This window comes from Pararge aegeria, chromosome 23 (assembly GCF_905163445.1).
Source record: "Pararge aegeria chromosome 23, ilParAegt1.1, whole genome shotgun sequence".
Lineage (NCBI taxonomy): Eukaryota > Metazoa > Arthropoda > Insecta > Lepidoptera > Nymphalidae > Pararge > Pararge aegeria.
This window is the reverse complement of record NC_053202.1, coordinates 1,380,142-1,407,830: the sequence shown is the minus strand read 5'-3', so window position 1 is coordinate 1,407,830 and position 27,689 is coordinate 1,380,142. Positions and strand designations below refer to the sequence as shown.

The following is a 27,689-nucleotide window of genomic DNA, read 5'->3' as shown; positions in this document are numbered from 1 at the left end:
TCGAAGTCATAATGTTTTTATTTTATACACGTTTTAACTAATGCTTCGAGAAAACATGGATCCTAGAAGTACAGAGCATCACACCAGCGATATAGACGTCCAGAAAAAAATGGAGGATGAGCATTTACGTTTACAGAGACAAGTAATATTTTCGGTTTAAAGTGATTTATCGCAATTTAGTAATTTATTAATACAAATTCTGTTTCGTTATATAGCATCATCAACATTATCGCCTCAACGTATTGATGTACACTGCTGGACTAGGTCCTAAATTTAAATTCAAATTCAAAAATGTTTTATTCATGTAGACCTTATCACAGGCACTTATGAAGCGTTCATACATTTAACATGTTACACTAATGTTAGTGATGGTGATAACTGCATTCGTTAACTTAAAACTAGTGCTAAGAGGGTTCCAAACGCGCCCTGGTCTAAGAGGAGACCACAACAAACTTAGCCAGGTTTGAATAGTGCTAAAATCCACGATCCTGGCCTTACGTCCAGAAGCTTCCAGCGACTGGCTTGATGTCTTCTGTCCACCTTGGTCGGGTCTTGAACGCTGCATATTACCGGCCTCCAGAGGCAGGAGACAAAAGTTATATCCCCTGATTATATCCCCTGATAAGGTATATAATTAACGTGGCCACCTGCTAAAGTACGGGAACATGGAATAGGAGAAGTTTACTCCTGTTTATTATTACACATATTATGTTATTTGGATAATATTTTCACTTGTGCTCCAGTGCTCTGAGAGTTGATAAGGCTGTGGGAGATGATACATTTTTATCTTTTCCCTGGGAGATAATTGTCTCCTGCCCACGCTAGCCGTGCTGGTTGCGCTATGCTAGCACCTTGGGACCCCAACGTTCATCGGTTCTCCGAGCTATGTGATTCGCTTTATTGCACGTATTATTCGGCCTTTGGAAGCGTCGGCTGTGGCGAACTACGCAACTGGCTACGGCCGAAACCTCAGACCAGACCAGAAAAAATAAAGAAAATATAAATTCCCTTATACTCTTGCCCTGGATCGAACCCATGACCTCCTCTTATAAAACAATAACTCTCACCAATGTCAAGGTCATCTAGAACGGAATATCTTATATCAAACATTTCACAGATTCGCATGATACAGACAGACAGGCAACACCGCTCACTGGGAGTCCATCCTCAGTTCAGACGTCAAGATCATCTTCTACGGACTCTTAAAAAGGAATACCTTAACCTTTATAAAGATCTTAAGGTTTGTGGAATTCAAACATTTGCATAACTGAGTAAAGTTCTCCGGGAAATATTCTCGCACCTTGCGCAGAATTTGATGTCAGATGTTGCCATGTATTGAAGGTGTGATTGAAGATTCAGGAATTATTACAGTTTAATCACCATTGAAAATTTTGTATGACCTAAATTAAAATGTTTTTGGAATGTAATACCTTTCTGTACGTTGTATTCGTATTGGTATCATCATTATCAACCCAATACCGTCCCACTACAGGGCATGGTCTCCTCTCAGAGTGAGAAGGAGTTTAGGCCGTAGTCTACCACGCTGACCAAATGCAGAATGGTAGACTTCACACGCCGTTGAGCACTTAGCACAGAACATCATGCAGAACTCTCGCGGATGCAGGTTTTCCTCACAATGTTTTCATTCACCATTTAAATCAAGTGATGTTTAAATTGCTTAATTAAAATACGGAGTGGTTGGAGTGACATAGATGTTATTTATGTTGTACTTAATTTAACAAATAAAAAATGTTTTAATAACAGATAGCAAGGTCGGGGGCCCATAAAAAGAATGACAAAAAGATGAAGCAAGAATTGACTGGAGCCTTACTATCTCGCACGGAGAAAGATGAAAAATGCGAAGGTACACATTATAAGAGAAATACAACGCACACATAGACAAGACATCGACATGACAAAGATAAAACAAAAACGATACTAAGACGACACAAAGACGAGACAATGTAACGACTAAGACAAGACAAAGATAAGACAAAGATAAGACAAAGCCAAGACAAAGCCAAGACAAAGACAAGACAAAGATAAGACAAAGCACTATTTACCATTGAAAGTCATCGTTTGGATCTGCAGTTTTACGTCATAAATATCCCACGGTCACGTACGAAGCGCCTTTTTCCTCGTTTTCCAGGTTCCATTTTCCTCTTCCCCTGGAATATCAAGAATGAATAGGCATTTTCACCCAATTTTGGGTTTAAGTGAGGATTCATTTACACTCTTCATATCAGTAAAGGGGCCACACTTTAAAACCCTTTTATTTATTATTTTGCTTTAAAATGTTTTGCAGAAAGCTTGATTCTCATGGAGCAACTGCATGAACTGCTTCGCCGGAAGAAGAAGGAATTGCTTCGCATCAATAAAAAAGTCGTTGCTAATAACGGAGAGGTGAATACGAAATTAAATATATAAATACATTACAGTGAAATATATATAACTACTTACGGTGTTGATTTTTATAAATGTCCTGAGATCTGATCGATTCCTGAGCTTATAATATAGCTTACATGCTAAACTATATATAACGAACAATGGTGATTTTATTTTCCACTGGAACTGTTCCCGGGTTATTTTTTGAAATAAATATCTAGTGGCCATCTAAAGGATGCCACTTTATCTGTGCCATACTATGGAAGTATCGATAAACGTATAAAACCCAAGATTTGAAAATTATAACCCCTGTAAATTTAGCCCAAGCAAGCCACGTTTGACAACCTGGCGCGACGCTGAGCGCTGTGTTTTTAAATTGAAGGTTCAGGGTTCGACTCCTGGCTGGAGCAATTTCTTCTTCTTGCGGTGCCTCTCCGACTAGCGAAGGTTGGCAGTCAGCTTCCTAAATTCTTGTCTATTTTACGCGAGGCGAAAAAATTCTGCTGCACTCGCGATTCCAGTCCACTCTCTGATGTTACGAAGACAGTACATTTTTCTGCAAACAACGCCTCTTCTTCCTGCACTTTTTCTATCATAATAAGTTGAAGGACCTCATATCTCTCGTGCCTTAGCACGTGCCCCAGATATGCAAATTTTCTGATCTTGATGGTGTGCAAAAATTCGCGCCGTTGGTTGACGCAACGCAGAACTTTCTTATTGGATACTTTGCGAGTCCAACTAAAGGCCAACATACGTCTGAATGCCCACATCTCAAATGCTTCTATGCGTAGGAGCAATTTGGGAATTTACAATTTCCGAATTTTATCTGGTCTGGTCTGGATTTAGCGTTCCGGTACAATATTGCGTAGAAACCGACTAGGGGCGTAACGGATCGCGTTGAAAGATTCTTAGACTTTATTATCACTTACCAGTTGCTTACGTAATTTTATCATGGAAGTTCATTCCAAAGAATCAAAATAATCTAAATTTAGTTGAACTTTTTCAATCAGCTGGAAGTACGCAGATGTCTCAGTGAAAACAGATTATCATCCGCTGAGAACAAGCTAGAAGTGGCTATGTTGAGGTTCAACGAAGTACAATGTGAAAACAAAAAGGTCAGGCAGGAAATCGAGCACATGTTGAATGATAGGTAAGATATTGAACAACAATTTATAAAAATAAAGTGTATCTTGCTCAACCATTGTACCGATCTTTATGGTATGTGGCACATATTTAGATTGTGTCCTGGGGATTTCAATACCAGTAGCATACTTTTTATCCCCGATAAAAACCCAAAGCATGCAATGCCTTTGTTACTCTTTACCGGCCTTAAAGCTAACTTTTGAAACATTAATAACTAACGGTTCTTGAAAACCAACGCAAACACTACGCACACAAGTCATACGCAAGGCATGAACAAGACACAGACATGGCAGAGATAAGAAATATCCAAGACACAGACAATACACAGTCAAGATACAAACAGACACAGACGATGTACTGACACGACACACACGAGACCCAGATAAGATACCGATGCGATACACACATGTCACAGACAAGACAGATATAAGACTTATAGAAAAGTCCCATTATAGTATAAAGGACTACGTAAACGATAAAAAAGCTTGGGTGTAAATTATTGCTCTAACCAGGTTGCTCTTCTAATAATTTAAAATGACATTGTGAGATGGTGATAACAAAAAAAAAACACCCGGCTAAGTTTGTTGTGGGCTTCTTCTTAGACCAGGACGCGTTTGGAACCCTCGTAGCTTTAGTTTTAAGTTTACGAATGTGGTTATCGCCATCATCTCACTACCGTGTCTTATGTACGCATCAAAAGTGCCACCTATGAGCCTACTTGAATAAAGATATTTTTGACTTTGACTTTGACTTTGACACTGGCAAGACACAGACAAGACACGGATAAGATACGGATAAGACACAGACAAGGCACAGACATTGTCCGGACAAGACCTAAGAAAGACAAAATTGATTACGTATAAATAATGTTTCCCAGAGCACTTTTTAATCAATCGTGGACCAAAATGATGTCGGCTCTAAACAAGGGCAAGAAGTTCTTAACAGACCTATTTGAGTCATCCACATTGGCGTACGATCAGAGAGACGAGTGGTGCGCTAAGTTGAAGTCTGCGCATGAGAAAGGGAAGGTTGATCAGATGGTGCAAATTCAGGTAATTACAATCTCCCATATCTGTTCCGTTGCCATGAAGACCCTGGAATGCAAAAATATTCTTGCGTGGCATTTAACTGCGGTTGATAGGCTCGTCTAGTGACAGTTTTTTAATCTGGCTTTTTGGCGCGTAAATGCGGCTAGAGTTCTTCGTACCATTCCACGCGGACATGACCTTTACAGTAATAAATTTAGTTACAAGTTTTATTATAACATTTTCAAATTAAAAAAAGTATCTGAATCATTAATAAAAACCAAAAGAAAGACACTACTATATCACTAAAATTCCTTTGCGGTAAATATGCCTGGTGATTATGACCTCAGCCTCCTTGTCGAGGGGACTGAGTTCGATCTACCGCTCACACAGTTATGTGCGTTTTAAGCAAATAAACCTGATAAAGCCTGAGGCTGTAATGATATCACCATAAATAGAGGGTAAATAAGCAGAAATGCGAATCTCTCTTCTAGTTTTTATTAATCCAGCGTTGAAATACTTTAAATAAATATTGTGAATAAATTCACATAAAACATCATCATTATATCAACCCATTAACGGCCCACTACAGGACACAGGTCTCCTACCACAATGAGAAGGGGTTACGCCGTAATCTACCACGCTGGCACAGTGTGGACTCTACACGCCTTTGAGGACATTATAGAGAACTCTTATACATGCAGGTTGCCTCACGATGTTTTCCTTCACCGTTTAAGCAAGAGATTTTTAATTTCTTAAAACGCACGTAACTAAGAATAAGTACATAAAGATAAAGTCAAAGTCAAAAATATCTTTATTCAAGTAGACCCATATGTGATACTTTTGATGCGTACATTACATGAGAATTACACGGTAGTAAGATGATGGCGATAACGATTTTCGTAAACTTAAAGCTAAAGATGTCCAAACGCGTCCTGGTCTAAGAAGAAGCCCCTAACAAACCCAGCCGGGTGTTTTTTTTTTGTTATCACCATCTTACATTGACATTTAAAATTATTAGAAGAGCAACCTGTTTAGATCAATAATTCACACCCAAGCATTTTTATCAATTACGTAGACCTTCATACTATCATTCGAAGTACCTAGATATGGAATTTCAGTCTCCCTCCTAGACTCACCGAGCCATCCAGATGCTACAATGTATTTAACACTGGCTTATTTCAGGAAATGAGAGACTTGCAGAAAGCATTCGACCATGAGATGAAGCTTTATAATTTTCTAGCAAAGAAAGGTATCATGAGAGTCAATAAGAAGGAAGAGGAAAGAGAAGAAACTGAAAAGAAAAAAGAAGAAGAAGACGTCGAAAGAGATTTGGAAGCGCATGCTAAAATATTTAGCGACATTAATGTGATTATTGTTTCTATTTTACACTAAAATTTAAGGACCAGTTGCTTGACAATTATTTTTAGTGAAATTATTTTCTTAAGTAAGTCAAAAATCCTTTTCTTTAACCCTCGTAGCAAAAACGACGGGTTGATATCTATTTGACATGCTCGTGTGTCTGTCTATAGCATCGTAAGTCCCGAACGGATGAACCGAAACGAAATTAACAATAATCAAAACAAATAGTTTGAATGTAATCACAATATTATCAGGAATTTAGCTCAGACAAAGTCTAAGGCATCTTCTAGTTAATAATAACTGGTAAAAAAACAGTTAGCGTTAGGCCAATTCGATATTACTGTGCTTTATTTTCAATACACAACGTAGTGAATATAATAAATACTTATACGATAATAAAAGTATGTTTGCCTATTTATCTCAAATAAATGTTTGCTAAGTAAACAAACTAACTCGTTTGTTTTGCTGCCAACAGCTATTATTGCGATATTCAAGCAAATATACATTAACTCTTCTAAATTATGAAATTAATTCTATCTTCCAGGAATACACTGAAGAGTACGATGTGAATAAAATAATAGAACAATTCGAGCGTGTGGAACAAGAAAACTTCTCTGTATACCAGTTGCTGAACGAATACTGCGCTGAAAACGAAATATTAAAGAGAGGCTTGGAAAAATTAAAGCAAGATATAGGTAGATTATTTTTTAATAAATTATTCTTCATTATCATTTATAGCCTACTAGCTGACCCGCGCAACTTCGTCTGTACCAAGAAAAAAAACCTAGAAACTAATTGCAGCGCTACCTACCAGGTGGGCCTGTTTTATTTCCGAACTATGTTATTCGCGGCCGAACGTGTTATTCTATACCCGTCGCAACTTCTAAGCGATAGGTTCAATTTCAATATTTTAAAACTGAATTTGCAGGTATATAATCAAACTTAATATTTATATTACTTTATTTCTTTCGCATTTATAATATTAGTATTTAGTTACGCATGCATTCGATCGTTGTCCCATATGCCTCGCGACTTGCTATTATCTGTGAAGAGTTATGTCCTTTATCTCCGATAATATTTATCAGATCTTCATTAAAATTAGACAGAACATGCTTGATAGTATACAATTTCAAATAAAAAAAGAATGATAAAAATTGGTCGAAATTTAACGGAGCTATGAAGTAAAATTGATAAAAAATTTCACCCCATTTCCCGGAGGAAACTTATTGTTTATCGGGATAAGAAGTATCCTATATGTTGACCCGGTATAACAGCTACCACTATACCAAATTTTATTTAAATCCATTCAGTAGTTTTCACGTGATGCCTGGACAGACAGACAGACAGACAGACGGTCAGACAGACAGACAGACAGACAGACAAAAATTAAATAAAAATTTGTTTTGGACTCAGTGTCGATTATAAAGCATCTCCGGGTCAAAATTTTCAAAATATATTAAATGTACAGAAATCTTCCAGTAACAGTTTTATCATAAGCATAGATAACAGTCCACTGATGGATCAAAGGCCTCTCCCAATGCAGGGTTTGGCTACAATCATACTGGTCGGTGATTGCAGTAGATGCCAGCAGTAGTACAGCGGACGTTGAAATTCATTTATTTCAAGTAGGCCCAGTCAGTAAGCACTTTCGAAACGTCGACTCAGTCTGTTGTGTAGAGTGTCGACCACCGATTCGAAAGCAGATTCCACCGAGCAGAGCCGGCAAGAAACTCAGCAGATTTCTCTTTTTCAAGTTCATTTTACAGTTTAGAATCTTGTGAGAGACGAGAGCAGAGTATCGAAGCAGCTTTTCCTTATTCAAAAAATTCAAAATTCATTTATTTCAAGTAAGCCTAATACAAGCATTTTTGAAACGTCAACTTATATTCCTTTAGTCGCCTCGCACGACACCCGCGGAAGAGGACGGGTGGTGACAAGTATATTCTGATATACCGTCACGGCACTAATAAGAGTTTTTGTAGATTGAAAGGGGCTGTTCAAAAACCGTGTATGTGTTCCAAATTTCTTCTAAAGTTCAGTAGTTTAAGCGATTGTTACGTCACCGACTCCACATGTCAGCACAATCTTATATTTCTACAAACTTGTGAATTATCACAAGTTTGCTATACTCGCCGCCTTTTGACGATTTCGCACCATAACTCCGTCTAATTTTAACCCATTTGTTTGGTACTGTACAGGTTATACTATCAGTTTATGTTTGACCAAATTTCGTGTTACCAAACATAACTCGATCAGAGGTAGCATACTAACTTGATTTAGTATGAATATTTGACATTAACTTATTGTAACATTCACTTACTTAATCAGGAAAAGTATCGTTTTCAGTAAGATCAAGTTTTTAATTGGATGGTATGAGTTTTATTTATAAAATATTTAATAACAACAGTGGACAGGAGAGACTGGAATGAGATGATGGAAGAAAAAAGGCAGAAGAAATTGCAAGAACTACAAGAGAAATTGGAGAAGCAGAGGTTAGCCACAGAAGAGAAGAAGAATCGACTGGCTGGGAACGTGATACTGTTGAATGAAACTATGGAGAAAGTTAATGAACTATTCAAGTATGTAATCTAAAAATATGAACTAGTCATCTGAACTGCAATGAGACAGTCATTTTATCACCAGAAACAATAGCAGTAGAGCTTTTTTGTAATTTTAATACAGTTATGCTTATATCTGCCGCTAAGCCGCATTGCTTTATTCGTCTGAAGGTCGTGGTTGCCGATGTTAATTAATACCTACGCTTCAGGTCAGGTCCACAGTGCCAATGTTGCATAGACAGCGACCCGACTTAAAACGCGGTGGATTGCACTGGGTTTAAGCGGGTATTCCAGCCGCTGCTCGGCTGGCGAGTCCTACACACCCTGCCGGAAATGGACTAGATTAGTAGCAAATTTCCGGAAGGGATGCGTAAACGCATTTCTCAGCGAGGGAAAAATAAACGTGTGTGTACTTATGTACTCTCGTTAGAAGTTATGCCTACTTCTTTGGCGTAACAAGATAAAAATGTTTTCAAAAATTTTATCTTTCGCCTTATTCTACGTTTGTAGGAAAACGATACTAACAATAGAAAAAAGGTCTTTAATACATTGAAAGTTATATTATAAAGTTATCTAGTTAAACAAAGTTTATTTGAGTGTTACAAAACAATTCTAAATAATTAAAGAAATGGACATAATAATGATAATTAAATTTGAAATACTAATAGACTCATTGGACAGCCAAGTTTCACTCAACATTAAGATTTTAGATTTGTGTACAATTAAATCAGTTAAATGACCGGAATGAGCCCGCAGACTTTGATAATTGAAAGTGTACACTGTCAAACCATAAAGCACGCGCGCATCGTAAATATTTACTCTCATAATTTTTCCCTAACGCGCCCTAAGAAGTTTAACTTGAAAAATCCATGGACACACACTTTGTGGGACTTGTTCCTTGTATGGCCTACGAATAGTTGTTCTGTTTACAGGCGATGATTTCCCACTTAACAGTCGGCCAATATGCAACGTTAAATTATAGGAATCACATACTTACTTGCAGTAAAATACAAATAATGCAGCAACATTTGTACTACTCCTCCTTATCTTAAAGAGCGGTTTGAGTTCCTCAATGATTCACACTGTCCCTCCCTCCGTTCGAAAGAAAATCTTATCTTAAAGATACCTCCTTATAATACATCTTTCTATTCCAATTCTTTCTTCAATTGTAGCTGTTCGATTATTTATTTATACTCTTTATTTGCACACAAATAAAAATACAAAAAAATAATAAAAGAAAACACAGACAGAAGAAGTATACAAAAGGCGGCCTTATCGCTTTGTAGCGATCTCTTCCAGGCAACCTTAGGATAAGGAAAACAAAAGGATAACATTATGGAATGCCCTTACTTCCATATCTCTCATAGTCTCTACCCATTTTTAAACAGCTACTAAAAAACACTTTTTACCGCCTTATGTGTATTTATTTATTGCTTTTAAGCGATAAGGCCGCCTATTGTACCTTTTCTCCTTGTTTTTCTAATGCTTGTTTTTTTTTTTTATTTGGTGTACAATAAAGTGTATTTCATTTCAATCATGTGGCTTATAATGCAAATGCGTATTTTAAGAATTCCATAATCAGTTGACCAGTTGGCTTCTGCGAATCTGTTAACTCTGGCACTCAATGGAGATCACAATACTAGAACTAGATTGATTATTTATTGTGTAGTGCTATTTCAATAATCAATTACACCATTATCGTTGTCATCGCCGGTCACATTAGAAAAAACTAGCTGACCCGCTCAACTTCGTCTGCACCGAATCGGTTATAAGAGGTTTTAATATCTTAAAAAAACCTAGAAACTAATGGCAACCAGGTCCAATTTTATTTCCAAACTATAAAATAGTTCGCGGCCGTGTGCAAAAAGCAAGAAAAACTGCAGCGGGCCGCTGGGCGGCGTTTCTATACCCGTCGCAACTTCTAAGCGATAGGTTCAATTAGAATAATTTAAAAAGGAATGTGCTGGTATATAATCCAACACCCTCTTCAGTACACTGGCATTCAGGCTGGACAGCTCTCTCTGGGAAAGCTGAGATGGTGTGCACACGCGCTATAGGGGTTTTATAAGTTAGACTATAAGGAATTTTGTGTATAGAATAAGGTTGTTTTTTTTAGTTGTTAAGTACTAACATAGGTTTAACTTCATTGTTTTACTAACACGATATGGACAAATGTCCGAAATAAAGATTATTTTTATTATTATTATTATTATAATCAAAATTAATATTTATAAAACTATTTATTTGGACTCGTGTTTTAAAAGAAAAATAAAAAAACAGTTATTGTGACTTAACCATAACAGTTAGACATATAGCGTCCCGGATTCTTTTGTAGATAATCACGATCACTTTAAACATGTAGTACATTATTTCTATGTATCATCAATCGTTTTCGCGGCGTACGCCAGTAAAACTCTAAGTCAGTATGACATCTTTAGAAAACATCGTCATTTTTTCAGCCAATTTACAGAAAACCATAGTAAAATATACATAAAAATCATCCATCCATACTTACATCCATCCATCTTTACATCCACCCTCAAAAACTTTCGCATTTATTATATCAGTAGGATGGAACGCAATACGCATGCATTCGATCGTTTTATCATGTGCCTTGCGACATGCTTGTATCTGTGAAGAGTTATGTCCTTTATCTCCGACAGTATTTATTAAATCTACATAAAAATTAGACAATACATGCTTGTTAGTACACACTTTCAAATACAAAAGAATTATTAAAATCGGTTCAAATTTAACGGAGCTATGAAGTAAAATTGATAAATTTTTCATTCCGTTTCCCGGAGGAAACTCATTGTTTATCGGGATAAAAAGTAGCCTATTTGTTGACCCGGAATACCAGCTACCACTATTCTAAATTTTATTTAAATCCGTTCAGTAGTTTTCACGTGATGCCCCGACAGACAGACAGACAGACAGAAAAATTAAATAAAAATCTGTTTTTGACTCAGTATCGATTATAAAGCATCACCCGGTCAAAATTTCAAAATATGTTCAATGTACGGAAATCTTCCAGATACAGTTTTATTATAAGTATAGATAACTTTTGGTTACTTGAACCAGTACACGAGAACCCGATCAGCCCGTCCTCTAAAATTATAGGTAGGTACTAGAAAGAAGAATAAACGACCAAATCTTGCAGTGGAGTAAACGAATTTAATTCAAATTTTGGTATATAAAATTTTGACCTTAGACAATCTAGAATGAATGAATTATTGAATGAATGTATGAAAGAATGATTGAATGAATGAATGATTGAATGTTTGAATGAATGAATGAATGTATGATTTATTTCTCCACATTACTTATAAGTATGAGTACAATATAATGTTGCTTACGGGCTATTTTGTTACACATTTATAATGTGGGGACTGATGCTTGAACTAGGTAGAACCTGCATCTCAAGCCACCAGGCCCTTTCCCCAGGATAAAATTATACAAGGATGACTATAGTATAGTTTACGTAATGTTATAATTACAGTTATTCGGTAATATTTAAATTTAAGTAAGAGTAACTTTGTGTTCAATATTTTTAATAATTAATTTCTTTATTTTAACAGAAGATTTAACTTATGCAAAGATTTTAGATTTATTATATAGTAAGTAATATTTTATTTTAAATTGTAATGTCTTATAAAATGTAGTTTATAGTTTTTCGTTCGTCCATGTGTGTATGGAGTGTGTGTTTTGTGTGTGTGTGTGTGTGTGTGTTAGGCATATTTCAATCATTTCAGTATCTGAATAATGCTTTCAGTCTCATCGTAGTTTAGCCCACTTAACCAGTCATATAGTCGAGTTTTACAATTATGTATGTTTAACTTGTCAATATTGAGTTTTTTGTTTATCTGATTATAAAGAAAGCATGGAAAATTATTTGTAAATATTTTTTTTAATTTATTAGTCGCAAATTTTTGATAATGTCGCCTTAATAGAATTATAAAGTTACGCTCTTTCCACGCTATCTAATCCATAACATAGTTAGTCTCACCATCATCTTAAACGTACTGCTGTCATTGGCGTTTACAATAAGTATTCTCCAATTACTGACGTCTGACTTTGACTTTAGTTAAACGACCTTACTGTTGTACGTGATGCGGACCTACAAAAAATCTTTCGGGCTCTTTTTAAGTGCTCTAGGGGGTTAGCTTATTAGTGATCCAGGCCGGCAGATAGGTACCAGGAACGTAGCTGGACCGCAATTCGGCTGATAATATTAATAATAAGGGTTTAAAGTATCTAAATACTTGGCCCTTGCTCACGAGATTACCCTCATGTGGAGTGTTGAGTCGACCGTTATTGTTCCGATAGTTTTAGTCAATGGTCTTTTCGCGAAAAGCTTCAACGAACATCTCAAGAAGCTTTCGCTTGGTTGTTGGATCAAGGGTCTGGTACAGAAGGCAGTAGTCCTTGAAAAGGCGCGTATTGTGAGGAGATTTCTCACTCTGGAGCCCTGACCGCCGGTTGCTTGTGCATGCAAAAGCTCCGCAAGCGGAGGGTAGACGTTTTTTGTTATAAATTATTAGTAGTTTTTTTTTTCAAGAATTGTTAAGAATTAAAAAAAAAAAAGGAAAATCAATAAATGATAGAGAGATCAAAATAATAATAAATCTTTTAATAATTTCAGACGTGGTCCATAGCATGATAGTAATACATATTAACCTATGTTAGATCTAAACAACTAAATTGCAACCTTGGAAAAAAAACCTACTAGTACAGAGTCTATTGTTGCGCAAATAATTAAAAGGGTTTAAGCAATATGTATGCTAGTATTTAAGGGATGTAAAAGATCACAGCTGCAAGTCGCAAATCAGCGCAAGGACAGATAACATAGGTGAGGTGAATGTGACGATCTCATTACCGAGTGCGATCCATCACAACGCCGCGCCGACGCGACACCCGCAGACAGTCGCGCTATTAATTACCGTCAGCGGCGACACCGGGGTGATGTGCCCGGGGGTGTTCTTACACTGTTGCAGCTGAACACTGACATGAGTGAAGTAATCTATTGCAGACAATTAAAGTAACGAATAGCACCTTTTTAAATCTATTTACTCTACAGACACCAACATATTCTGGTAATTCACTCCACAAATAAAAAAGTCTTCTGGTAATCCAGCCTTCGGCCAAGATACCGGACCTATTGCATCATGATTATACACATGCGAAAGTGTTTTGTATTTAGCCTTTCTGTCACGCAGCAATAAATCTACGTAATTAAATACCAAAAAATATCGTTGAAATGCTTAATGCTATGTTTGCTAATGCTTCGTGGTATTTTTAAAACAATGGTTTAAAAACTTATAATTACTTAAAAACTTAAAGAATTTTAAGATGAAAATATATATGTAGTTTATTATTCCATGACCAACTCGTCTTTGCAGTCATCTCAGTAGGTCGAAGCTGAAAGCACGGACAGGCCATATAGGCAGTATGAATGTGACGATCTCATTACCGAGTGCGATCCATCACGGCGCCGCGCCGACGCGACACCCGCGGGCAGTGCGCGCTATTAATTACCGTCAGCGGCGACACCGGGGTGATGGGCCGGGGGTGTTGCTACACTGTTGCAGCTGAACACTTGAGCGAAGTAACACAATAAAGGCAATTAAAGGATCAAGCAACACATTTTTTATAATCTATAATATTTATTAAATTAGCGAACCCGCACTTGTTTTTGTGTTTTTTTTTTCTGATACGCATGCCGGTTTGCTAGTAATTGGGTTTACACTACAACTTTATTTCTCTATTTTGTAGTTCCTAAGCTTGTTTCAGTGTATAATCTGTTGGTGAACCTAATAAATAAATAATATTAAATACGGTACAAAAAAAAATTGAACGGCTAGCATATGTCTCCTGCATATGCTAGCCGTGCAAATATTCTAAACGTATCAAAAAATAATCACTGCATGCAATCATCACTGAATGAATTTGACGGCCGATTGGAGCAGTTTGCAGCGACCCTACTTTCTGAGTCAAAGGGCGTGGGTTCGATTCCCAAAACTGGAGAATGTTTGTTTGAAGAACAGGAATGATTTTCAGTGTCTAGGTGTATATATGTATTTTATAAGTACTTATGTATATTATTCATAAAAAAAAATATTCATCAGTCATCTTAGCACCCATAATACTAGCTAAGCTTACTTTGGGGCTAGGTGGCGACGTGTATATTGTCGAAGTATCAAAAAAAAATCTGTGGTTCCAACTCATAAGCTCATCGCTACGCCACGGAGGTCGACGAAGTCGCCTCCCCACTTATGCGGGTAATGTCGCAGGTAATCGCAAGTCAAGATCGATGGGCCGCGGGAGATTTAACTAATCCGTGTAACATGGCATGCGGGCTGTATCTCAATCGCTTTATAATAGCTTGGCAGTATTGCGTCAACAATGTCGTGTTGATTGGAGGTGTGATATCGATAAGCGTAATCTGAGGGCTCAGACTAACGCCTAAGTTGGGTGCTGCAAAATAGCTTAATGAGGTTGAAAGAACTTAAACTATTGTTAGCGGTCACCTGCCTGTTACTACGCTACGCCATATTACATATTGTGACGTCACTAGAGGACTCATCATCATCATACCATCATATCAACCCAGTACCGGTATCCATCAGATCACGGGTCTTCTCCCACAATGAGGAGGGGTTACGACCGTAGTCCACCACACTGGCCCAGTGCGGATTCGTGATCCACACACCTTTGAGAACATTATGGAGAACTCTCAGGTATGCATATATAGGATACATCACGATTTTTTCCATCACCGTTGAGGCAAGTGATATTTTAGTTGCTTAAAACTGACATAACTTAGAAAAGTTAGGGATGCGTGCTGGGATTCGAACTCGCATGTACATAGATAAATAGATAAATATACTAAGACAATACACACATCATCACCTAGCCCCAAAGTAAGCGTAGCTTGTGTTATGGGTACAAAGACGACTGATGGTAGAATCACTACAAACAGACAGACTTGACGTTTCAAAAGTGCTTATATTAGGCCTACTTGAAATAAATGAATTTTGAATTTTGAATTTTTTGAATTTTGATGAATATTTTTTTTTTATGAATAATATACATAAATACTTAGAATATACGTATGAACACCCAGACACTGAAAAACATTCATGCTCATCACACAAACATTGTCCAATAATGGGAATCGAACCCACGGCCTTGGGATCAGAAAGCAGGGTCGCTGCAAACTGCGCCAATCGGCTGTCACACTTGGAAAAATGTACACTTATTTAAAAAACCTAACGACAAACTCCAATGACAACTCCAACCTAACGACAATGTTAGAAATATAATGTATGTAGTTTTTTTTTTTTTTTTGTGAAATTACGTCATAATAGACGTTTAGTCTAAACGGGCATAGTCATAATACTAAACTGATTCTAATGTAGTTCTACATAGCTACATTAGGTATTCTTGACCGTTTATCTTCTGACTATTAAGTTTGCATCTTTAAACAAGACAGTAAATTTTACTCAATAAAAAAAATTGCAAGGACTCCTCAAACGAAATTTTGAAGTACTTTAAAAATTTTGGATTAAATTATAAAAAATCTATGTTGATATTAATCAGTATTTTTTTTTATTATTATTTCCGAGTGTATGTATGTAGTAAATTTTTTTTTATTTCGTTTTATTTATTTAAATAAACCTATTCAAAATTTTACATTGAAATAAATATTCTGAAGTTTTTATTTAACTATAAAAGATTTGTTATCAAAATTAAGCTTAATTTGCTATACTCCGCGAAAAGCAGGAGAATCTGTGTGGTGTAATTTATAATTTCTTCAATCCTTATACTCCACACCTCACTCCTTATACCCTCTACGCACGTTTCGCTCCGAAACCGGAGCATCCTCAGGAGATGTTGACTTTACAATGAATAATTGTTAACAATTATCTTAGCTTAATTTTGATAATATATCATGGATTTCCGCAAAGTAACGCCTGCTTCTATCCAATATATAAAAGATTTGTACCATCATTATCTGGTCTGCGTCTGCCTTTTTAGTCGGTAACTCCTCCTAAAGCACGCAAAGTATTTAAATGCGTAAATTCCCCACATTTTAGATTATTTCACAGATGGTTGATAGAATACTAAGCCTATTTACGTGGAAAAAAGAATATTTGCAACCAAGTCGCTACAAATTACGTTTCTGTTTTTTTTTCTACATTTGTACCCGCGCGAAACTGTGGCGACAATATTTTAGGGACTCATGTGAGCCCCTTTTTAAAAGTTTGGAGGTACTTTGCCATGCATGTTCATATTCGAATTGGCAGTTTTTCTTAAATGCAATGTGCACTTATTTAAAAAACCTAATGACAAACTCTCTAGACCCAAAGACCGCTACCAGTTTAAAAAGCTGTTATGCAATGTGAATTGAGATTTTCAACCTGCTACCAAAATACAGATTTTACCTCTTAGAAGATTCAAACCAGCTTAGAAGAAATGGCTCTTACAAAATTCATTTTATTCAGTCAAGTAATTTTTAGTGCACACAAATATTTGACTAGATATATATACCTAATTACCTATACTGACATTAGATCAATATAATGCTTTTTAATTTACCTCAATATTAGGTCGATGTTAACGACAGAATATGCGTGAAACACAAAATGATAACATCTATATATAAGTGTTTAGTACCTACCATATTTTTTCCAAATAAAGAATTTGAATTGCCATAAAAAGCTTTAATATTAAATAACCCGCTGCCTTTAGTTAGTAATACAATAACTATGTCGCCACAACTGCAGCCGTGAGGATATCTCACTTGGCGCCATCACAGAATAAGCCGTAATGGTAGTTAATTAGAAACAAAGTCACTCAGATCATATCGCGTATCCGATTATAACGTACACACTTGTGACACAGAGTAAATACTGTGCAGAAAGAATATTTCACATTAATCTATGTGTACTTATTTACAAAATCCTTAAAAGATTACTTGCTGGAGAAAGCTTATTTTAAAATAAACGACTTCCTAAATGAAAATATTTAATAATGACAATAATGAGTCCGCCTCTCAATCTGGTTACAGCGCCCTCGCAGGGTTCCATTTCAAATGTAAACATTAGATTGACATTCTTTTTTTGAAAATAAAATAATTATCTAATCTATATGACATTGTAATGGACTTGTAATTGAATAAATAAATAAATCTTCTTGCGGTAGAAAAAAGAATTAAGAACATCCAGAATCCGTGTAAACGACCAATATTGAAGCATCAAAAACCACTCCACTTTAGTAGTGTTTCTTGAACAGGTGGTTAGTCAATTCATTTCATTTAGCAGTTATTATTTTACGTCTAATGTTCTAAACGTTTACCATGAAAAAGGAAAATGGGAAAGTTTGTGAGCTAACTCATTCCGCGGGTGCGAAATGAGATGTGCGCGGGGCGATATCACTGTTTTTGGGCACAATTTACTGCATATAATAGTGGCTTAATGAGGGTTCTTTGTTTTTAATTTTGTGGTTAAAACCTTAGAATTTTATTTTAACAAAAATCCTTTCCTTCCACTTTGCCAGTGATCATTATCTTTTCAAGATTGTCTCCATCTCTTCTGGCAATGTGACCGAAGTACTCGAGAATCCTCTTAAGACAGGTGGTTGATAGCCTTCTTGTAATTTTAAGCTGTCTCAAAATCGATGCGTTGGTCCTTCCAATCAACGTGTTCTAAGCAAATAATTTATTAACTAGCACTTTATAAAGCTGACTCAAAGGACTAAAGACTGCTGGACTAAGAGCTTTCCCAAGGGGAGGTTTACTTAAAGGATTATTGTCATGATGAAGATGATGGTGATGAATAATGTTTATTGAATTAACACTCAAGCTACGATGGTTTCATGATCGCCCTGATATCATGATCTCACTGGCAAAAATTTTTTTTTTTTCATTTTTAATCATATATTTATTCATTTATTTATCATAGGTAGATAAAGACTGCTGGACTAATAGCTCTCCCAAGGGGAGGTTTACTTAAAGGATGAAACTATTTATTAACTACTTTTGCACACTTTTAGGGCATAGCAACAGCCCTGTCACTTCCGTAAGGCGCTAGCGGGGTGACGAAGCGGGAGGGTAAAGAGTTATTTAGGATTTTTCGATTAGGGCTGGCACAAAGAAATTTTAATTTACCGCTTAGTTATTCTTATACCTCTGTGAAATAATTACTCAATGATGACGTGTATCGACAATCGATGCAATATCCATTAAACAGGATTAGCGGGACAATGCCTTTGTAATTGGACGCTACGATATTGTAACGAAACTATCAAAACATATACTATGCTACACAAGTGGGCATATGCATTAGCGGATGTACAGTGGAGTTACAGCAGTATTGAGTCGTCCACGTTTAAATGACGTTGAAACTAGTTAAAAAAACAATTTTATATAAGTCAAATTCAAAATTAATTTAGAAACGACAAGTATGTTTATAGTCAGTCTACCACCCGTTCGGAACGCAGATTAAAATAATATTAAACAAAATAAGTTGGTTGATAAACGTTATAACTTAAGAATTTTATTATTTGGTACGATATTAATTTTATTTTTTTTAATTTTTTATGTAAGATTTTGTTATAAAAAAAATATAATAATGCTACTTAAGTGTAGGTACAAAAAGGTTAGTGTAAAATAAACAAAAATTGTAGTTTTAAGAATATAAATTCGTAAAATTACAAATTTTGTTCCTTTTACACTATCAGTGGTGCAAGCCGGTAGTGTTAAGGGTCCAAAACGAATTTAATCATATTAGCAATTGAGGGTTTCCATGTATTATATATTATTATAGATAATACTTTAAAATTGGCATATCGACTGCGACTTAACATGTAATATTTTGTCATGTTTTAAGCAAATACAATTTTATTTAAAATTAAATTCGTTATCCTTACTAAACAGTTTTGTTTCAAGGGCTGTTTTGGGGTTACGTATAAAACCTTTTTCGATTTATAAATAAAAAAAATAGTTGAATGAATGAATGAATGAATGAATGAATGAATGAATGAATGAATGAATGAATGAATACACTTTTATTGTACACCAAAGAAAAAAAAGTAGTTACAAAGATATAAATACATATCAAGAGAGTACAATTTGGTGGCCTTATCGCTACATAGCGATTTCTTCCAGGCAACCAATGGCGTAATGGCGTAGTTGATTTGAATTTCAATCTGTAAAATAAATAATAACTATACTACAACAATACACACATCACCATCTAGCCCCAAAGTAAGCGTAGCTTGTGTTATGGGTACTAAGACCAGATAAAGACCCGGAGAATGAAAAATTTTCCAATTGCGAGAATCGAACCCACGGCCTCGGACTCAGAAAGCAGGGTCACTGCAAACTGCGCCAATCGGCAGTCAAATAACCACCGAATCAGTTTGGGTCTCAGCTAGCATTATCTATAATTAAACAGAGTTTGGCCAACGTGAGTCCACCCACCTCTATAGCTGATTAGCAATGGACGCCGCGCGTGCTCCGAATTATTTGCCCCCGCTTAGCAGCTTACCCCGCCGATCCATTACCGGCTAACCAATTACTGACAACGTCTTACTATAAGTGGTGGCGGGGAAAAAGAGCGCTGATGCTCAAACTACATATTAGCACTGCGGTTCCCAAAAACTATAAATTTAAAATTTAAAACCCCCATCACAAATAAATGAATGTAATTCGGTTGCGGCCATCTTGTATTTGAAATTTATGTCAGTGTATAGTATTCTACTAGTCAAGCCCTTTCATTTGATACCCATTTTGAGGGAAATAGTAAGTAACTTACTATGGGCCTCATAAGAAGGCTCAGACTAACTCAGCGGGCGATGGAGAGAGCAATGATGAGAGTGTCTCTACGTGATCTGGAAAGGAATGTGTAGATCCGTAGAAGAACCAGAGTTACCGACATAGCTCAGCGAGTCGCAAAGCTGAAGTGGAAATAGGCGGGGCACATAGCTCGGAGATGGATGCTGGGGTTCCAAGGTCCTGGAATGGCGACCCCGCACAGGTAAACGCAGCTTTGGTCAGCCCCCAACGAGGTGGACAGACGACATCAAACGAGACGCTGGGAGCCGTTGGAAACAAGCGGCCCAGGACCGTGGATTTTGGAACTCCCAACAAAAGAGCTATGTCCAGCGGTGGACTTCAATCGGTTAAAGGTTTGATGATTATAATAATAATACCAAGAGATTACAGCCTTGTGGAGTGTTGAGTCAGCAGCCATTGTTCCGATAGTGTCAGTCAATGGTCTTCTCTTGAAAAGCTTCGACCAACATCTTAAGAAGCTTTCGCTTGGTTGTTGGATCAAGGGTCGGATACAGAAGGCAGTAATACTTGAAGCGGCGCGTATTGTGTGGTGGTTGTTCAGTCTGGAGCCCTGACCGCCGGTTGCTTGGGCACTCAAAAGCCCCGCGAAAGGAAGAGTGGTTTTATTTTAATAAATTAATAATAGTGTTTTTTGTTTTTCTTTTATAATTAACACTGTTGAAAATTTAAAAAAAAAATGTACATAATTAATAGAATTTAATAATAATTATCTTTATTTATAGACATTAATACATTTCTACAAAATAATGTTATATTAAAATTAAAATAATTTAAAACTGCATTATCGTAACGGAAGCACGGCACGGCTTTGTCCGGTAACTAACCACGGCGTTCACGGCAGATCAGGATAAATCAGAAATTATTATTATCCGAATTACCCGCGTCTAATTTTTACAGTAATTGTTATGGTAAAATTGCTATTTTTGCAATAGCTACGTCATGGAATTCCTATTAGCTCGAATGGCATTTTCAAAGCGATGTATCGCTGCGATCTAGGTGCAATCGATCGCTGCAACTGTATTGCCATTTTATGTTCTTTCGTTAGAACTGTTCGCGTGAAAAGTATAAGGGAATTTAGTGAATTTTGAAAGCAGCTAAGTTGTTTCCAGTAATTGGCTCCGGGGTAATGGATCGCTGGAAGCGGTAAGAGCAGGTAGCGAGCGGCACGTGCCCGATCCATTTTAAACTCTGGATCGCAATTTAGATGGATGGTAATATGAGTGCTTAAGAAACTCTACTTGTACAACAAAGTTGGAAAACTAAAATCTGACTCTAAAAATACTTTAACTGAATTAACTAGTTAAGCCAGTGTCAGAACTTTTTTCAATCAAATTCATTTGAAGACTTTTTTAATAGGGATAACTAAGCTGTGATACCCACGTGGTTAAGATTTCATTTCTATTTTCGGTGGGCTTGATTCCATAGAAAACAAAAAGTTCTTAGAAATTAGAGATGCGAGCCGGGGATGGACTCTATCCAGAGTTCTGAGATGGAGTTGGAAGCCCTACGCTATCGCCGTTACCGGATATGACTAACGTACTCCATATTCCTGTGTTTCTAGGATGCTTGATTGCTCGCTGGAGCCCTACCAGAACCTGCTGGGAGACAAACAGCCAACACTCAACCAAGTCAACCTAACGTTCAGACTCATGACTGAAAAGATAAAAGAATTGGTGCAGCTCATCTATTACTGCGTGAGTTTCTTTTGTCTCATCCAAAGGTTATTATATAATTACTATTATCGCATCTAATAATCAGTAAATAAGGATTAAGGGCTACGTTCAAATTCAAAAATGTTTTATTCATCTAGACATAGCATAGCAAACAAAGCAGGTTAGTAAGCATAAACAAATAGTTCTTAGAACTGACGATAAATAAATAAATATACTACGACAATACACACATCGCCATCTAGCCCCAAAGCAAGCGTAGCTTGTGTTATGGGTACTAAGTTGTCCGAAGAATATTTATGTTGTTGTGTGTTTATGAATAACTAGATATGCCCTGCGGCTTCGCCCGCGTAAATTTCGAATGCAGCGTACTGCTACATCGTCTACACCTATTGTCATACATGAGATTTATGACAAACATTTTTTTATCTTTCGTAATAAATATATATTTTTTATAAAAAGTATCACAATTAAAAAAAAACAGTATTATTATTCGCCAATAGATGTCAGGAAGTCACATTTATCAGTTTAAATTGGGACTACCCAAACGCCACCTTTTTGTTATTATTCTTCCAATAAAAAAAAACACGAATAAAATGACATTTTCTAAAAATGAATCCTAGCTAGATCGATTTATCGCCCCCGAAACCCCCTGTATACTAAATTTCATGAAAATCGTTGGAGCCGATTCAGAGATTCCAATTATATATATATATATACAAGAATTGCTCGTTTAAAGATATAAGATATACATAAATACTTATAATTATATAGAGATAAACAGTTGACAGAGATGCCAGCCTAAGTCACTATGTTTCATACTAGAACGAACTGATCCGGGTCGGGTTGCCACTTATCGTAGGCCTAGAACCTTGGCTACTTTCTTAACCATCTAACTTTCGTAAACAAAAGGAATGATTTAGAATCAGTTCGAATTATCTCGGAATTACCTTTTTAAGAGGCAGGTATTCAAACATCTTAATACTTGTAATACGCCACTGGTTACTAATAATAAGGTAATTTGTAACAATATTTATTTAGCGCTCAGGCCGCGATTGCCAGTGAGTCGCAGGTTCAAATCCTGTCGGTTCCGAAAATTTTTATATGCTTTTTAAATTTATAGAATTGATAATTCCTCCAAGTGTAGGTAAAAACACTAATCAAAATTACAAAAATTATAAAAAAGCAGTGTGTCATCTCTTGCTTCAGGCGTGTCTCATTGTAATATGGACCTTTGAAAAAGTAGATCGAAACTGCAACGTTTCCTACTAGATGACGCTACAGTCGCTATAAGACTGATGTGAAAAGGCATATACTAATTTCGGCATCGACGGTGGGAGAGACGTCGCCTTATCGGAGAAAGCGCTCAGGCCCCGATTGCCAGAGAGTCGCAGGTTCAAATCCTGTCGGTTCCGAAAATTTTTATATGCTTTTTAAATTTATAGAATATTTATTGTTTCGAGAGGATACTTTAAAAGCCCAGCATCTTAAAAACAGGTTCAACTAAAATGTTCCAGGAGCGGCACTCCCAAAAGAAAGGCGATACGAGCAGCTCTCGTCTTAAGAAGTACACAGTCAGACCAGAGCCAGCAGAGATTTGGTCTGCAACGCCAATCAACGTGCTGGTACCCGCGGACCCTTGTCCAGCGTAAGTCAGACATAGCACAGCTGGTCTTTATCGTCACCTTTTCTTGTGGACGTCATGATTAACCCATTTCACACTGGCCAACTGCGATTCGAGAACATTATGGGAACTTAGGCATGCAGGTTTCCACGCGATGTGTCCACGAGTGATATTAAATAACCTAAAACGCAAATAACACCGAAAAGTTAGAGGTGCGTGCCGGATATCGAGCTCGGTCCCCCCAGAAAGGGAACCGAAGCCTTATCCACTGGGCTATCACCTCTCACGTCGTCCATCATGGTCATCATCAACCTAAAACCGGCTTACTACCAGTCGCGTGCACTTCATACATGCACAAAAGCACTGCATACCCTAAAATTTAAATATAGCCCGTATAAGAGGAGGGTTTTTCCCATTTTATGCTGTATGCATACCCTGGTAAGAAACCAAGTGCACGCCACTACTTACTACAGGGCACGTGTCTCCCCTCAGAACACTGGCCAAATGCGATTTGGTAGACTTCACACGTTGAGAACATTATGGAGAACTCTCAGGCAGATTTCCTCACAATGTTTTCCTTCACCGTTTAAAGCAAGGTATATTTGAATTGCTTTAATTAAAACGCACATAACTCCGAAATGAGGGCTCAAACTCGGTCTCCTCGAATGAAAGCCTTACCCACTACTCAGTGGCATGCATAGAGGTTATTCACAGGGTATGCAGATGATATAAAATGAAGGAAATCTCCAGTACGAGTTATTAATATTTACGGGTAGGAATTTTATAACTCTTACAATGCCTATCCTTAGGGTTTTTATAACTTGTACAGGAGGTTTTCTTAATTTTATACCATCTGTATACCCTGTGCATACCCTCTATGCACGCCACTGCCATTACTCTATCACCGCCGCACGTCGTCTATAGCTGGACATAATTCAAAAGTCATTTTGATCCTTACACACTTCTAAATAAAGAAGATCGGATAAAGTTTGCCAGATCATACCCTTTAGAACCAAACTTGCGAGAAGGCATTTCTATTATGCTAGTCCAATATTGTACAACAAAATAAATCACTTCTTAAAAATATACCCGATGAATCACAGAAATTGTAAATACTATACTACCAAGTGGCTTAAGACGCTGTCCTATACTGATACGGAAAATATCGTCACTTCAAATTTAAGGCACTAACTTTGCAGATCTTGCTTGCAAAACATACTCTAAAACACGCAACACTCACACGTACATACACGCACGAACACTCATACACACACACACACACACACGCACGCATACACACACACATACACACACACACATATACACAAACGCACTGTCGCACACATACGCATACACGAACACGTACATTATAAAATTGTAAATTGTATTGTTTTAGTTGTAATATTTTAATTTTTCTTTGATTTAGTCTTTTTGTTTTTAAGCAAACCCGGAAGTGGGCGTTAATAGCTGTAACACAGTTTCTAACTAGCACAGTTGTTACCGTTACTTAGATTATAAGAATCCGTTGTAAATGAGACACAATAAACACAATTATTATTTAAAAAAAAAAAATACACACGTGTTGAAAATGTGTAGTCACAGGATTGACCGTGGTGGCGCTCATTGAGAAACGTACGTATAGCCTTCTTCGTTCCATGGCGTTGGAATGTTGACCCCGAGTGGTAAAGTCAAAATAAAAAATATGTTTATTCAAGTATAGACGGCACTTCTTAGACCAGGGCGCGTTTGGAACCCTCCTAGCTTTGGTTTTAAGTTACCGAATGCAGTTATCACCATCACTAACATTAGTATAACATGTTAAATGTATGAACGCTTCATAAGTGCCTGTAATAAGGTCTACATGAATAAAATATTTTTGAATTTGAAGTTGTTCTTTTTTGTTATCACGACCTGACATTGTCATCTAACACTTAGAAGAGCAACCTGGTTAGAGCAATAATTAACACCCAAGCTTTTTATCGATTACGTAGCCCTTTAAATTATAATAGGACTTTTCTATAAGCTTGCGTTTAATACAAACTTTGACCTTTTTAAGAGACATCTCCAAGAGTTGTATGCAATTTCGATCCCTGAATAGGAGGACAGACGATTTTTTTTTTATTCCTCTAAAAGTTTGCCATTTACTGCAATCTCACCTGGTGGTAAGTGTTAATGCTGTCTAACATGGCAGGGAGTATGGTAGATTAAATCCATCAACCAGAATATATGGAATATATCATAATATATAACCGCTAAGCGATTCAGTGTTCCGGTGCGATGACGCGTAGAAACCTATTAACGGTAAGGCTCGCTAACATTTCATTAGGCCCGCTACCATCTGAGGCTGCATCATCACTTACCACCCGGTGATATTGCAGTCAAGGGCTAACTTGTATTGGAATACAAAAAAAAAGGGAGTATGGTACATATATGGCAAAAATAGACAGGGTGGCGTCTATATTTGATGCGACTAATATGATATAAATTTCGTTTCATTTCATTTCATATTTCATTGGTCCTCAATGGTCAGTACATAGTTGAAAAAAATTATGTTGAAAAAAACATTTCTATACTGAAAATGTGACTGCAATAATAATAAGAATAATTTAAACATTAGAACTTACGTACGAATAAACTTGGAGTGCAATATAATCTTAATATATATAAATCTCCTGTCACGATGTTTGTCCGCGATGAACTCCTAAAATACTTAACCGATTTTAAATTAAATTGGCACACCGTGAGCAGTCTGGTCCAACTTAAGAGATAGGATAGCTTATATCTTTAATTATAGTCGCAATTTTATTTTATTGCAATTTATTTGTCTATAATTAATTGACAGTCACATGTTATATATATTTATATATACTACTATACTCATTTAAGGCTTAGCGATACTGAATACTTTAAAAACAAAATCAAACGCAGACGAAGTCGCGGGCAACAGCTAGTATGTTATATAAAATTCATAATTCGTTTAAAGGAAATTGCATACAATTCTAGAAAAAAGGTCAATGGGTAATTGACATCTTGGAGATGTCTTTTAATAAGTTCAAAGTTTGTATTAAACGTAAGCTTATAGAAAAGTCCTATTATAGTATCAAGGACTACGTAAACGATAAAAAAGCTTGGGTGTAATTATTGCTCTAACCTGGTTGCTTAACTAAACTAACGTGATAACAAAAAAAACACCCAGCTAAGTTTGTTGTGGTCTTCTTCTTAGGCCAGGACGCGTTTGGAAGCCTCGTAGCTTTAGTTTTAAGTTTACGAATAACTTACGTAATGTACGCATCAAAAGTGCCACCTATGGGCCTACTTGAATAAAGATATTTTTGACTTTGACTTTTGACTTTGACTTTAACTTGTAGTATAAAATACAAATTTAAAAAAAAAACCTTTTCCAGTTGCATAGAAGCCCGTTGGCTGTCACGAGTTAGTGACACTCCTGAAGTGCCGTTCGACAAAGCGATGGCTGAAGCGGCTCTGAGGGAGTTGGCGGCGGAACCGGCATTCGTGAGGAGTGACAGGATCCACCTGTTGACTGAGTGCCGCGTACCCCGCAGTAGAGTCATACTCGCCAGGCGTTATATGCCGTACTAAGGGCGGAGTCAGACTTGTAACACGTCTCGCGATGCGTGTTGAGTCACTCTTATCAATTTGTAGTAGACACACCAGTCAGCCAGTTGCCAAAGTTTCGTGCCTAAAACCTAAGTCACGAGACGCGTGTTGAATAATTTACTAGATGTGTACTACCGTCACTTTGATTTACGATTTGATTTGACTCGACATACGTCGCGTCGGGCTGTGGAAACCGTTTTGTAATACGACATTACGTTAATTTTATCAACTCGATACAATGATGACTGCAGTTGCATATTTAATTTGATTTCACTCAACATCTGACGCGTAACTTCGAGTTAGCGTACCAAGGTTACCTGCCAATTATTCCACATTTAATTGATCTATTTTTAGAATACCATTGGTAGGAATCGTATTCGGGACCTCCCACTAGTAGTAACGTCAGGGAGGTCGTCGAAAAATAAAAAAGTTATTTACTTTTTTGGA

The 27,689-nt window shown here is 36.8% G+C and overlaps 1 protein-coding gene across 1 annotated transcript; it reads left to right on the top strand.

The window, feature by feature from the left end:
- LOC120634278 (coiled-coil domain-containing protein 63-like) lies at window positions 1–27,496 on the top strand. Its single transcript, XM_039904767.1, has 12 exons — window positions 1–142; window positions 1,118–1,240; window positions 1,765–1,864; window positions 2,306–2,403; window positions 3,396–3,535; window positions 4,406–4,580; window positions 5,739–5,921; window positions 6,460–6,610; window positions 8,323–8,494; window positions 21,892–22,024; window positions 23,518–23,648; window positions 27,029–27,496. The coding sequence occupies exons 1-12, from the start codon at window positions 41–43 to the stop codon at window positions 27,222–27,224; spliced, it is 1,704 nt and encodes a 567-aa protein (XP_039760701.1). The 5' UTR covers window positions 1–40; the 3' UTR covers window positions 27,225–27,496.
- The last annotated feature ends 193 nt before the right edge of the window (window positions 27,497–27,689 follow it).

Coding starts and splice junctions, on each gene's coding strand:
- LOC120634278 (XM_039904767.1), top strand. CDS start 41: ATGCTTCGAGAAAACATGGATCCTAGAAGTACAGAGCATCACACCAGC. Junction 8,495..21,891: donor AAAGTTAATGAACTATTCAA/GTATGTAATCTA, acceptor CTGTGTTTCTAG/GATGCTTGATTGCTCGCTGG. Junction 23,649..27,028: donor CCCGCGGACCCTTGTCCAGC/GTAAGTCAGACA, acceptor AACCTTTTCCAG/TTGCATAGAAGCCCGTTGGC.